General features: G+C 44.4%; 1 protein-coding gene across 1 annotated transcript in view; it reads right to left on the reverse strand.

Annotated features, from left to right (window-relative positions):
* The window catches only part of GRIN2B (glutamate ionotropic receptor NMDA type subunit 2B), a 417,341-nt gene that overhangs the window by 43,934 nt on the left and 359,844 nt on the right, over positions 1-13,563 (reverse strand). Inside the window, exons 8-11 of the mRNA XM_060658319.3 lie at positions 13,265-13,436; positions 12,893-13,046; positions 9,386-9,511; positions 6,625-6,854 (exon numbers count right to left, since the gene is read on the reverse strand). Coding sequence (XP_060514302.1) covers positions 6,625-6,854; positions 9,386-9,511; positions 12,893-13,046; positions 13,265-13,436 — 682 coding nt within the window. The remainder of the gene's footprint in view (positions 1-6,624; positions 6,855-9,385; positions 9,512-12,892; positions 13,047-13,264; positions 13,437-13,563) is intronic.

Below are 13,563 nucleotides of genomic sequence, written 5' to 3' on the forward strand. Positions count from 1 at the left end.
AGAACACTTGTCATTGGATTTAGCACCAACCTGGATAATCCAGGATGATCTTATCTTGAGATCCTTAACTTAATTACATCTGCAAAGATGTTTTGTTTTGTTTTTTTTTTTCCAAATACAGTTATTACTCACAGAATCCAGGGCTTAGGATGTGGATGTATCTTTTAGGAGGTGGCCCATTCAACCCACTATAAGCCCCAACAGTATAGCAGAGGTCAGAAGTAAGGAATCCTGTGTGGGAAGCCATGGAATGTCAGGAAGCAGGTGGCCAAGGGGACAGGGGGCCAAGGTGAAGCCTGATTCTGTGGAGAGGCACCCAGAAAGTAGAGAAAGGAGACTCTGGGCTCCCCTTTGGAGCCCAGCAGTCAACACCAAGCCATGTGCACCCTGGAACTAGGATGACCACTGCAAAGTCCCACTGGATGCCTTGGTCAAGTCAAAACTGGACTCAGGAATTAGGGTTCAAGTAAAAAATGGACTCAGGAATTAGCAAGAGGCAGAAGTAGTCCCATTCTCAAATAAAATTAGAGAAGTGGTGATAGCTGATGCTGATCAACAGAACTGGGGCTGGGCAAGTCCCAAGCTTTGTTCTGGATCTATCTTGACGAAGGCCACCCTGGAAAGAATGAGGAATATTCAGTACTTGGGGTGACAGCCCATGTACAATGTCATATTGGTTCTGGTAATGGAGCGACAAAGGGGCAGGTGCCCCTTCCCCTACGCACGCATGTCGTGTGCCCTGTATTCGCCCAGGGTCTGAGTTTTCTTTTCTTACCACATCTTCCAGAATTGCTCTTGACCAGCTGTTACAAGAGGACCAGTTGCTTGACAGCTCCACAGGACTCCCACGCAAGAAATCACACCCTATTTTGCTCAGCTACCTGAAGGTCCGGCACAGGCCCTCGTTTCTAGCTCCCTGGCTAGTTAGTCATGCCTGCCACTTCTCCAAGTAAACTATTTTTGGTTCAGTGTTCCGTGATCTGACCAAGAGGGTCAGGCCCAAGGTGTGACAGATCCAGCTTGAGGTCAGCTGTCTCTCACTGGCTTTCGGCCTAAAATTAATAGGACAAGGAAGACACCTCTGCACAGTGGACGGCACAGCCCATTTTCCTCATGTGCTCAAATACCATCCAAACATTACAAGTCCGTGTACTGTGGTGTAAATATGCTTATCGCTAGGCTGGTTTTCTTCCAGAATGCATATCGAACCTGTGTGCATGTGGATTTAAAAATCCTACACTGTCTGTATTCCAAAAGGATAGGAGATGACTTCAAGATCCTATGAGGCTTCACAGAAACTCAGAATAATCATTATCTAGAAAAGCCATAGGCCCTCCCCCAGTGGTTAGAAGGCTGTCCTGATTATACCTTCCATGTTGCAAGCAAAGGAGGTTGTCCTTGTTAACCAGACAAGCACCTTTTGGACATTTTACAGTTAATAAAAAATTCCTAGGGTTCCTGGAAGAAAAAAACCGCAAAAAACAACGTGGGTGCACGTCACATTGGTGGTGAGAATGCGTGAAGCAGGATGCAGCCAAACATGCTTGGAAACCCAATGATCGGATGGCGGTTTCCAGCGACCTTCAAAGTCTCTGCCTCCTTGCGGGCTTTCTTCACCCCATGACTCCGTAACTGTCCCTTCTCTCTCCTGCTGCCACCCCTCTTCCCTCCTCCAGCAGGGGCTGAAAGTTCAGGGTCACACTGGGCTCAAGCTAAAGTCAATTTGTGGGCCATTAACCTGCACAAGTACTAGAAATCACCATTATTCTCGATTTAAAGTAATGCCTCTGAAAGCCTTCTTAAATAAAGTGCAAATGTTAAGATACTGTCTAATTACTGTGGATCAGTTCATCAGATAGCTGCTTTTTGGTAGAGGAAAAGGATCTAACGTGTTATGCTTTGACAAGGTAGATGGGAGGATAGGAAGAAGGAGGATTAACGGAAACAAAGCACTGGGATCTAACCAGGATGGAACACTGTTTAAGGGCCCTAGGCAGCGAAGAACATCAAAAGGGAAATTACTTAACCTTTCCCACTTCAGCTGCCTCATCCACAAATGAAAACATTAACAGTGTCATTACATGAGATAATCTAGGTAACGTAACTGGCATTCTGCCTGGTTTGTGAGAGCTGAAAAAAACGTTTGCAGAGATATTATTGTTGAAGTTATATTAATAATAACGATGACTGTTATTACCATTATCCGGAATAGAAGTAGTAACAGTAGTCCTGGGGGTGGCGGTGTATGGTGACCTGAGGGTTAAGTGGAACTGATACAGAAAGTCATTAAGTTAGAGAACAGAAAATGAGATGAAAAAGCGGGGGCAGGGTGTCAATACCAATCCTTAGCTACGTCGTAACTTGGTCTGGGATGAGCTACGAGGGAGAAATCCTGGCAAAGTGATTTTAGAGCCAAACACCCAGGGACTCAAACCTTGGCTCTGTCACTTGCGAATGTGGGACTTTAGGGAAGTCAGTAAACTTCCCAGAGTCTCAGTGTCATATTTGTAAAGTGAGAATGATCGTACCTACGTGAAGAATACGCATATAAGATATAGGTAACGTACATAATGGGCCTGGTAAATATGTCCCTTCCTTCACCTGGTGGTCAGGCTCTTTCCCCTCCTTTCTGTGGCCGGCGGGCTGCAAAATGAGAAATCCATCCGGATAGGTGAGAAACAGTAGAAGAAGTAGCATGGTGGGCTCTTTGTTAAGAGGAGAAAGATGTCACCAGCTTCCTTACATTTTCCTCCCACTGGGGGAGCCGAGGGAATGTACAGTAGGGCTGCTAAATGTTAGAACTTGCACCCATATTTAGTTACAGCATGTAGTGGGATAATTCTGAATTCACTGATGTAATGTGCTAGTGCACAGTGGAAGCCATCCAGTGAAAAGGAGCCCCAAAATAGGTTTTCATGGAAACTTAACTCTGAACACTCTGATTTTGTGCCTTACCATAAATGAGATCTGGGAACATTTCTCCGCCAAGAAATTGAAGATAATTTCCTAAAGATATATAAATTTAATGGCTATAAATGTCATCTCCTCATCACCGCAAGATATTCACCATTTGATTTGAGTTGTATGGAAGATACGCCATCCGTGACAGTGAAAACAAGTTTAAGAAATCTCTTCCATTTCAAGTGTTACTTTCCTTGATGAAAATTTAACTTCACTGAAAGAAGAATCTTCAAAATCACCTCATTTCTATTCTCACTGCTGCTGTCTTGACAACTTCATTCTTTACATTCTCTTTTTCTAAATTCACAGAATACACTTGCTGTCATGCAAAGTCAGGCCCTAGACGTTGTTTTCCAAAGGTGTTGGGAAGGAAAACTAATACCAATTTGGGGATTATAAGCACACTTTCAGAAAACACTCTTTCTGATTTGTATTAGCATTCCTGACACTGATATGCGTTATATGTCATTAGTTACTTAAATGTTTTCTATAATTATGTAAATTATGTCACAATGTCTGGCAGGATGCTTACACTTTACTATTTTGTCATTTGCAAAGTTCTGAAATGTATCTGATAACCATTTTCACGTATTTTCAAATCACACAGTTGTGAAAGGGTTCTTGCTCCCTTGTTGTTTTACCTTTGCCTATAATGCTTAGTCTGGTGTTCTGCGCAAGAGCCTCTTACGTAAATATATCCCATCTCCCCCTCTCCTCACGGACTTTTTTAAAATAAGGATAACCAAGTTATTGCCACTGCCCTTATGGAAGTCATGGTCAAATGGGGGAGATACAGTTAGGTAGAGGCCTATAGATTATTACATGATAATGTGGAAGACAGGTGTTATTAATAAAGGTATGGATGACTGCCACGTCAGTGGAGAGTATGACTCACCAGCCAGATGACCCAAGGAAAGCTCTACAAATGAAGTGACCTCTAATCTGGGTCTGGAAATTTCAGTAGGAGTTTAGTGAGTGAAGTCAAGAGAAGAACATCCCAGGAAGACGCACACACAGAGGCATGGCTGGCAAAGATAAGAAGTCTAGGAGGCCTAGCGGGTAGGCTGCAAGACACTAAGCACTGGCTGACGAGACTGAAGAGCTGGAATACACTGGAATCATATGTAAAGGCCCTGAGAATAACAGTCCGTATTCTACAAGCAAGGGAGCCACTGACGTTCTTTAAGCAAAGAACTGATGGGATCCAACTTTTCAGAACATAACCAACGTGGTGTGGAGGACAGACAGGTGCACAACCTCTTTGGTTTCAGCAGCCTAGAACGATATGTTCTTTCAAAACCACCGAAGGGAAAACCATCTCCTTGCACCTTAATTATGCTTAATTCACATAGAAAATCGTATGGTTGCTGCCAGGTGGCTCGTGAATGTATGGGAAAGATAAAGACAGTGCCCTAAGCAATTCTCAGAGATACTTGAAGAAAACCAAATGATAAATATGGTGGATCCCTCACTTAGTAGCCCAGAGCTCCAAGAGGGACTGTGGTCCACGTACCTCTGCCATACTACTGACCGCATGGCGATATGGTCCCACCATATTCCGCGTGGGGACATGATCGACCAAGCCTCCGCAGAGCCTGATGAGAAGACACGGTAGGCCACACCTCTGGCAAATCCACATGTGAGGACACGGCCCACCATGCTGCTGCCACATCCATCCGTGTTTTAGGACGGGCACAGTTCACCTCATCTATGCTACATTCAAGCGAGGAGCCCTGAGGAACTAGCTGTTCTTAGCCCTATTGCTGCCCCTGTCACAGAAACAGGCACAGAAATTAGTGTAACAGGAGGTGAAGGGAGGTATGTAATTCAACTTTTCTGAGTCAGGATCATAATGATGAAAGATGTTGACGAAGGACCAAAGAGAAATGTTTAAAATGAACTAAGTAATAAATTCGTGAATATATGAATACATGAATAATAAATCATGCGTTAGAAGAGCGAAGTAAATAAAAACTTAAAAACAAGGAAGAAGAACTACATAAGAGGTATTATTTTTTAAAATGAAGAAAATAAAGGGGGTGCCTGGGTGGCTCAGTCGGTTAAGCATCCGACTTTGACTCAGGTCATGATCTCGCGGCTGGTGAGTTCAAGCCCCGTATCGGGCTCTGTGCTGACCAAGCTCAGAGTCCGAGCCTGCTTCGGAATCTGTGGCTCCCTCTCTCTTTGCCCCTCACGTGCTCAGGCTCTGTCTCCTCTGTCTCTCAAAAATTAAATTAATGTTAAATTTTTTTTTTTAAATGAAGAAAACAAAGGAAGACAAGTCAGAGAAAGAGCTAATATGACAAGGTAAACACAGGGAATGAGCCTCATATGTACATATATATATATATATTTTTCCATTCCCTTTCTCACATGCTTTTGAGTGTTCTTGGTGAGCAGAGGTGAGTAGATGGAGAAATCAGAACCTATGCCCTTCCTTTTAACTCTTCTCAAACCATTTGCCAAGTGTTTAAAATTTTATTTTGGGGAAACCTGCCCTATGTTAGAAATCATTGACTCTCTGACCTATCTGTTCCAAACACAGATCTGTCTATATCTTGTAGTTTCATCCTGGGGAAAGGGGTGGGAAATCACATTCTCTAAATCTTTTTTTTTTAAGTTTATTCTATTTATTTTGAGAGAGAAAGGGGGGAGGCAGAGAGAGAGGGAGAGAAAGAATCCCAAGCAGGCTCCGCAGGGTCAGTGCAGAGCCTGACATGGGGCCCGATCTCCTGAACTGTGAGGTCATGACCTGAGCTGAGATCAAGAGTCACATGCTTGACCGACTGAGTCACCTGGGTGCCCTTCACATTTTCTCACTCTTGAGGAAACACAGGGTGGGAAATCTGTTGTGGGTGAGTCTCTGGAATGATGCAGGGGCATCCCCGAGTCTTACTGGCCATTCCGTGGAGGTAGCTCCTATCCCTAGTCTTGGACCCTCCCAGCTATCATGGCCTCAGGGGACAGATGGCCCACAGAAACCGTGAAGCTTCAGGCAGACCTGGAGAGTACCGTGTGTAGGACAGGTTTGGCACATCCTCCTCCAGGAAAGATGCAAACCAGCAGAGACTCTCGTTCCTTTCTCGACTGCACAGCCTGGCAGGGGGCCTGCCATGGGTATGGGGGCCACCTATTCACCAGCACCACATGGGGCAATCGTCGAGTTCAACAGCAGTTCCTTCTCTTCAGGAACAATGTGTACCGCCCTCCTGCTTAGCCCTGGGAACACACGGGTGTGCAGATGAACAAACGGAGAGCCCACTGGGCAGAAAATGAAGGCCACAATGGGCCAGCGCCCTCAGTGTGGGTCGCCGGGGGCGACCCTCTAATAACACACCGAACAGGCAGCCCTGTGCTGACGGGCCACCCAAGCACATCCGGTAGGAGGTACCATATACTCAGAAAGCCGTGACCACACCAAGCCGCTTATTTGCAGCCCAGGGTGTGCTTTTGCCAACCTTTCACAAATCAGAAGGCGAATGTGAAGTACTATTATTTCAGTAGGGACCCTGATTTTTGCTCCCATATCCCCACATAAGGAAACACAAGAAAGAACTGCCCCGATTCCAAAGGTGGAGAAAATTAACAGGTATGTGAGAACTTTCGAGTATGGCTCAGAATAGGGCTGAGGGCAAGATGGGCAGTTTCAAATGGTTCTCTTACCTTTTTGTCACTCAGGCCAGAAACCTGGTCCACATACTCCTCTTGGATCATGAAGGCAGCTAAGTTGGCAGTGTAGCTGGCCAGGAAGATGACGGCAAAGAAGGCCCACACCGACACCATGATCTTGGAGGTGGTCCCCTTTGGGTTCTGCACGGGGACGGAGTTGTTAAACACCAGACCCCAGAGTAACCAAATAGCTTTGCCGATGGTAAAAGATGGGCCACCTGGCTCTGTCATGATGAAAAGACAAGGGCAGAACGTCAAGACAGAATCACTGATTTTATTTACACCTACAAATACACAGAGCTGGTAAGTTCCTGCTCAGAGCAGGAAATACCCCAACTAAGATACAGACACTTTTAAGTTGACAGCTTGTGCCTCTCTTCTCCCGGGACCCTCAGGAAGGCAGAAGAGGGCTCTTTAGAAGAAAATCCAGGGGTCTGGGGTGTGCATGAGGTCCTCCTTCAACTAATGTTCGTGATTCAGCCCGGGCACCGGCTTCCTGCCCCCGTGTATATGAGACCCTCACGATCACATCAAAACTGAATAATAACAAAGGCAACTACCCCACTACTGTCACACTTGTGCCCTTATTACTGTTGTTCCTAAAATTTATATTTGTACCAACCAAGAAAGGATTTCAACCTTAAAAAAAAGGTCCACAAGAATTGTATGGACTCTTCTACCACTGTCATGGACCTTCTAGAATTTTATTCACACTGATGCTAGATGACTTTGAATGTCCTTTATTCTAATTCTTCTTTCGCTTCTAGCGCTTCGCAGTAAATGTTTCAAAGATAACCTTGACCCCAGTCCAATGCCAACACATCCCAATTGTTTCCTATCATGGTAGCTTCTGTGTAAAAGAGTATCAGGAAGCCCAGGGAGGAAGTCACAGACACCTGGCTTTTGCCACACTATCTGAGGGCAGAAAAGTAGACTGTCTTTGACCTCTTCCCCCCCAACCTTTACACATACCGTGCCAGGGCTTCTGCCCATAGATTTATTGTGGCCTCCTTGCTTTCAGGGCTTGGCGATGGCAAAATCTCGCCATGATGTAACCCCTCCACTGCAGAAATGAACATCTGCCTGCACAGTTTCACAACACATTAGCACACGTCTTATGATGCTATCTGTGATCCTGATGGCATCTGCTCTGACAACTAAATCAGTGACTACACATGTCAAGCCCAGTGTCTCACTGTGCACACACATCTGTGCATGTGGACCTTATTTCATGAAGCAGATGTGTAACTAAAAAGTTGTTCATAAATCAAAGTGTTGTACATTGTAAAATGCCCCAAGGAGACTTGATATTTAAAGTGATCCCGTGTTGAGTTCCTTCGCGAAGACAAGCCTCCTTTGGTAAAATAAGTAATCATAAGCCCTTGCTTTGAATTTTGTGGCTGGATTTTTCGCCTCTTTGATTTCTTCAAGGTGAAGGGACAGCATCCACTAACCTCAGTTCTGGGCACTGTCAACATATGTACGTCCTTGTGTGTTTCTCAGAGGTTTCACTTGTTACTAATGCCCTCGGGATGGGGAGTAGGTTCTGGTTCTGGAAGACCCTTGGGCACAGGCACAAAGTCCCCTGACTGGACCTTATTGTGGAGACGTTCAGACCTCCGCTCCAGAATGCACGAGCCAAATAAGAAGGAGGGTCTGCACCCAGAAATACCTCAGGGTAGGAGTGGTTTACCGCCTGGACTGTGAAGTCAACAGACTGCCGCCTAGCACCCCAACCCCAAAGGTTCTTATTAAATTGCTGTGGGGTGGGTGGTTATTCTATTATGCAACCAAGGTAGAAAACCACTATTTTGGAATATAGTAGTGGTCCAAGCTCCACACTGGACTTAGTGAATCAGAATATTAGAAAATCAGGTCCAAGCACCTTTGTGTTTTAAGTGCCCACTGATGATTCTTTGTGTGGTGCAGGTTAAAAAAAAAATCTTTTCTCTTGGAGGCATAATTTCAGAATAAAGCTCACATTCTGGAAGGGAGTAGACTCAGAAAAAAGTGTACTATTTCCTAATTCTGGGGTTTTCAGAAAGTTTTAGAGGATGTATTCACAAGGGTCCCATAGCCCCCTTCAGAAATCTAGTAAATGTTTTGTGAGGTCTCATAAATGCCTCACACACATGGGCAGCCCTCATATCTCTTGACCCACTTAGCCAGAAAATTGGACTGCCCCCGACAGTAGCTATGGGTCAGAATTGCTATCCGTTGGCCATTTTATTTCAAACACCCAATGTCTGTACCCCCTGGAAGAGGGATCTGAGTCAGGGTCACATGCTTTGGAGATCTTGTACCTCAGCGGTGGAGAACTCTTTCAGCCACAGCTACCCTGCATGTACCCTGGGGCAGTCTAAAGTTTTTATTCTTAATATATGGGTATATCTGCCTTGTTAGTCCATCTGTTCAGACAGACTGCTCACCGCCTAAGGTTATCAAAATAGTTTCCTCTGACATGTTTATGCCATGCGGATCTCCTGCTAGCTTTCCTCTCGTTTACCCCCGGGGGGGAACTGGGCTTGCTGGGTGAGGCTTCTGCCAGCGAGGGGACATACCGATTCAGACTAACCTCTTAATTGGGGTATTTCTAATGAGTTGCCAAGCTGTTGACATAGAAGGCTGAGGGTTCGTTTTCGGAAACGGATGAGTTAGGGAAGGGGCAGACACCACATGAGGCGTACAGAGGCCCGGAAGTGACAACGAGAAAAAAACAGAACGCAGAAATGCCAACGGCTACAGCTGGCCTTACCTCTGCCATCAGCGAGGCACCTGTTATAACCCACAGGGCTGAAGTACTCGAAGACAAAGACAGCCACGGCTGAGACGATGAGCAGCATCACGAACATCATAACCCATACGTCAGCACTGAATGGCTCTGGGGAAGGAAAGAAAAAATCAGTGCTCAGAATTAAAACAGAGCAAAAACAGATTCTGACTTATTTGCATATCCATTTGCTCAGGCAACACGTGTTTTCTGAGGGGAGAACAAACCACAGTTGTGTTGTGTCCCTTCAGAGAGCCAGGGCCCGGGCAGGGGAGAGGTGAGAGGCTATGTCTGGGTGTCTCCATTCCCCTGTTTCTTTTCTTCCAGAGAAGGAGAGCTTCTTGCCTCTGAACTTTTTGAGATAGTTTCTGCCATGGCCAGCAAATGCACAACTACAAGAATAACTAGATCTGGAGTAAATGAATCATATGGGTGTGGTTCATGGCTCATGGTCTCACCTATATGGCTGGCCACACCACATGACGGAGACCTGGACAAGCTTTCACCAATGCTTCCCAGGCTTGTGTGCAAATTCATTCTCAACAGGCACGGTCACTACTTCTGGCTTAACTTGGTTCAGTAATAATTACATCCAGCGAACAACTCTTTTGCCCCCTTGCCTCACCTCCTCTAAACTTCCCAGCCTATATTTACTTTTCAACCCTCTTTATTGTGGTGGATTTTATTAAACATCGTTAGGGTATGAGAATAGAAGTCAACGTCCAAAAAAAAAAAAATCCATCCACGTTGACAATCCGTGACTGTCACGGTGGGGATGCAGCAGGTGACAAGGAAACTTGTTTCAGCTGTAATTAACAAAACAACTACAAGCTATTCCCTAACAGTGAGTGAAAGGGGTTGATAGGATAGGACCAGGTAAAACAGCAAGAGAGTGCTTTCTTTCATTTCTTTAATCATTCTTGCTGAATCCCTTCCAGCTGATCCAAACCTCTCTGGCTTATACGCGTCTAGAAATTGAACACCATATTCCAAGAGCCACCTCACTGAAGGCCTACAAAAAGGGACAATTGCTATTCTTTCCCATGATATGATGTTCCCTCAATTGTGTCTCAAAATAGTTCTGGCCTTTATAGCTGTCACATCGCATTGTAAACTCATAACTAAGTGAATTCACATACTGTTTTTTCCATTTTCCAAATCATTAATAAAGATGAAGTTGAAAAAAGGGAAAAACTGGCTAGAAATTAGGAAATATCTTCTTACTTGAAATCTCTGCTTTACTTTTGGACTTTTGAAGGGAATTATACAAACCCGGTCACTTAACAATTTAAAAAGGACCTCGATAAGGCACACATCCACTGTGAAATGTAAAACCTTTCAGTGGCAGCCAGAGATGTGAGGGTAACAGGTTTAATTCAAAGCCTCTATATGGTGGAGTACGGAAGGCCCCTCCCCTCGGTTCTCATGGACTGCAGTCCTATCCAGATTAAAGACATCCTCTCTGAGCTTCCTTCTCCCCCACTGAGGTGAGGGCAAGTTTCTGTGTACAAAATACAACAAGCATTTGTATTGGTCTTTACAATTTAGAAGGTACTTTCACCGTATAGTTTATATAATCCTTATAATGGCCCTTTCATTATGGTATCACCATTTCTATTTTACAGAATGGCAGGGCCAGGTTATAACCTGAGGTACTCTGGGGCAAAGTGTATCTCTGCCCACCACACTGGTTCCTGATTTAGGAGTTGCACTCTGAAATGGCTCCACGACTATTGGAACACAGGCTCTGAAGGCAGCCACCTCTGGGCTTTAATCCTGGATTTGCCAGCTATGAACTGACAGATTGTTGGAAAATTGCTTAACAGATCTAAGATTCAGTTTCCCAAGACATAAAATGTGTATAATAATGGTATCAAGGAGATAATATACCAAAATGATGTACAGTATTGCTTGGAAAACCACATAATAGGTGTTCAATAAATGTTGGCTTCTTTTACCCTTGTAATTAATTGCTTCTCCTCCGAACACACACACACACACACACACACACACACACACACACCCCCTGCTTGGCACTACTGTGTCATTTTAGGGCTTTGCTGATATATCACTGGCTCTTCCAGTTCAAAAGCTGAGGTTAATGCTATATTGTGGTTAGAATTAGAATGCACTTTTGTCTGTGTCTCTTAATGTTCCAATTATCCTTGCAAAGTAAAAAAGCAAATAAAATACATAAAGCTGCTATGAGGATTAATGCATATAGTGTGTGCTATCTAATAGTATTTCACATGAAATTGGCAGGTCCAGAATTTGCTCTACTCTAAGAAGGCTAGCTGAGAAACTCGAGTAGTTTATGGAAAAATTCTATGGAACCTATAACTCTATTTTATAGTGCATTAATTAAAAACTTCCCCTTTCCCCCACTGCCTGCCAGATAGAGCTTAAAGAAGTATCAGTCAAGGTCTATTCCAATATCCTCATGAAAAAAAAAAAAAAAGCTGAAGTCCTTCAGAGAGTCTGTGACTCGTCCAAGGGCTTACAGCTTGTTTATGTCCAAGCCAGGCCTCCTGCCTCTTAGCCCAATGTCCTATTTTCAAGGTGACATTTTATTTTCCAACCCCTTGCTCTCACGGCCTCTGCAAAAAATATGGGGTATGAGCTCACAAAGGACCTCATCTAATTGAAATCTTGGCCTTATCTCACCAGGTCTTCTATCACATCTAAGGCTTTGACACATAAGCGATGCTGGAGAGCAGCAAAGTACAGAACGACGTGAGGAAGGGCGGGGTAAAATGGGAGCGAGCATCCGATCAGCTGTATCTCTCAAAGCTCTGAAAAATGTATGTGAAAAAAAAGCCTCTTTTGGTAGCACCGACTTCAATCTCTGAAGATAATTAAAAAGGCATTTCAATGATATCTAGAATTAGAAATTATTTTTTTAGATTTTTTTTTAATGTTTTATTTAATTTTGAGAGAGAGAAAGACACACAGAGTGTGAGCCAGGGAGGGGCAGAAAGACAGAATCTAAAGCAGGCTTCTGGCTCTGAGCTGTCAACACAGAGCCAGATGTGGGGCTCGAACTCACAAACTGTGAGATCATGACCTGAGCCAAAGTTGGACGTCCCTAGAATTAGAAAGTATTAAAGCAGGGAGAAGTACCCTCTGAGATCAGCTAGTTGAAATGCCCTCTTCTACAGGCGAGGAAACTGAGTCCCAGGATGGAGCACATTTGCTCAGGGTCAAGTGTTGAGTAAGTTGCAGGAATGAGACCAGAGTAGGAACCCTGATTATTACTAGCCTAAGGCTGTTTTCTTCCAGGGTCCTACGCTGTCCTATCAATTGTTTTTGGGTATTCTTCAGTGTTTATATTTGAGAATAATCAATATTTAAGTCCCCCAAATTAAATGGGCTCTTAGCAAACCACCTCCTGACTGAAAGAGCCTGGCCATGTGCTCGCTCCTTCACTTAATCCTCATACCAAGTATCTGTCCTTACATCCATGTCCTTCACACCAGTGAGCATATCACTTACCTAAGAAGGCAGAAGGTGAGACAGTCCCATTGCTGCGTGACACCATGACACTGATGCCGGTCTCTATGAAGGGCACAGAGAAGTCGACCACCTCGGATCGCTCCTCATTGATGGTGAGTGATCCCACGGCCATATAGGCCCTCTTCATGACCACCTGGGAGAAAGGCACAGTGCTTCAGGTAGGGCACTCAGGAAGGCCAGGGGCCACCGCAAGGAAAATACAGCCAGGCAGTGGTTTCCTTAGTATAGTGGAAACAGGAGAGCCTGTTCACGGTTTTGTATTTTCTAAAATTTATAAATGAGCATTTTTTTATATTAACATGACACAAAACCCATGAAAAATGGAAACGGCCCTTACTTTCTGACACTCACCTCTCCAATCATACCATTCCAGGTTCCATTGATTTTCTTCCCATGCTTGCCATTGGTAACCAGGTAAAGATCATAGGTGAACTTCACAGATTTGGAAATTTTCTTAAGGATGTCAATACAGAACCCCTTGCAGCACTTTTTGATGTAACCTGGCTCCTCATCTGTTTTGTTCCTAACCGGTTGAAGAAACGAACAAACGAACAAACAAACAAACACACAAAACAAAGCTTTATACAAGAGGCAGCTTTTATCCTTTACCATTCAAACTCCAACCCCGAAGCAGGGCCTCCCTTTCACAG

Source organism: Panthera onca, chromosome B4 (genome assembly GCF_046562875.1).
Source record: "Panthera onca isolate mPanOnc1 chromosome B4, mPanOnc1 haplotype 2, whole genome shotgun sequence".
Lineage (NCBI taxonomy): Eukaryota > Metazoa > Chordata > Mammalia > Carnivora > Felidae > Panthera > Panthera onca.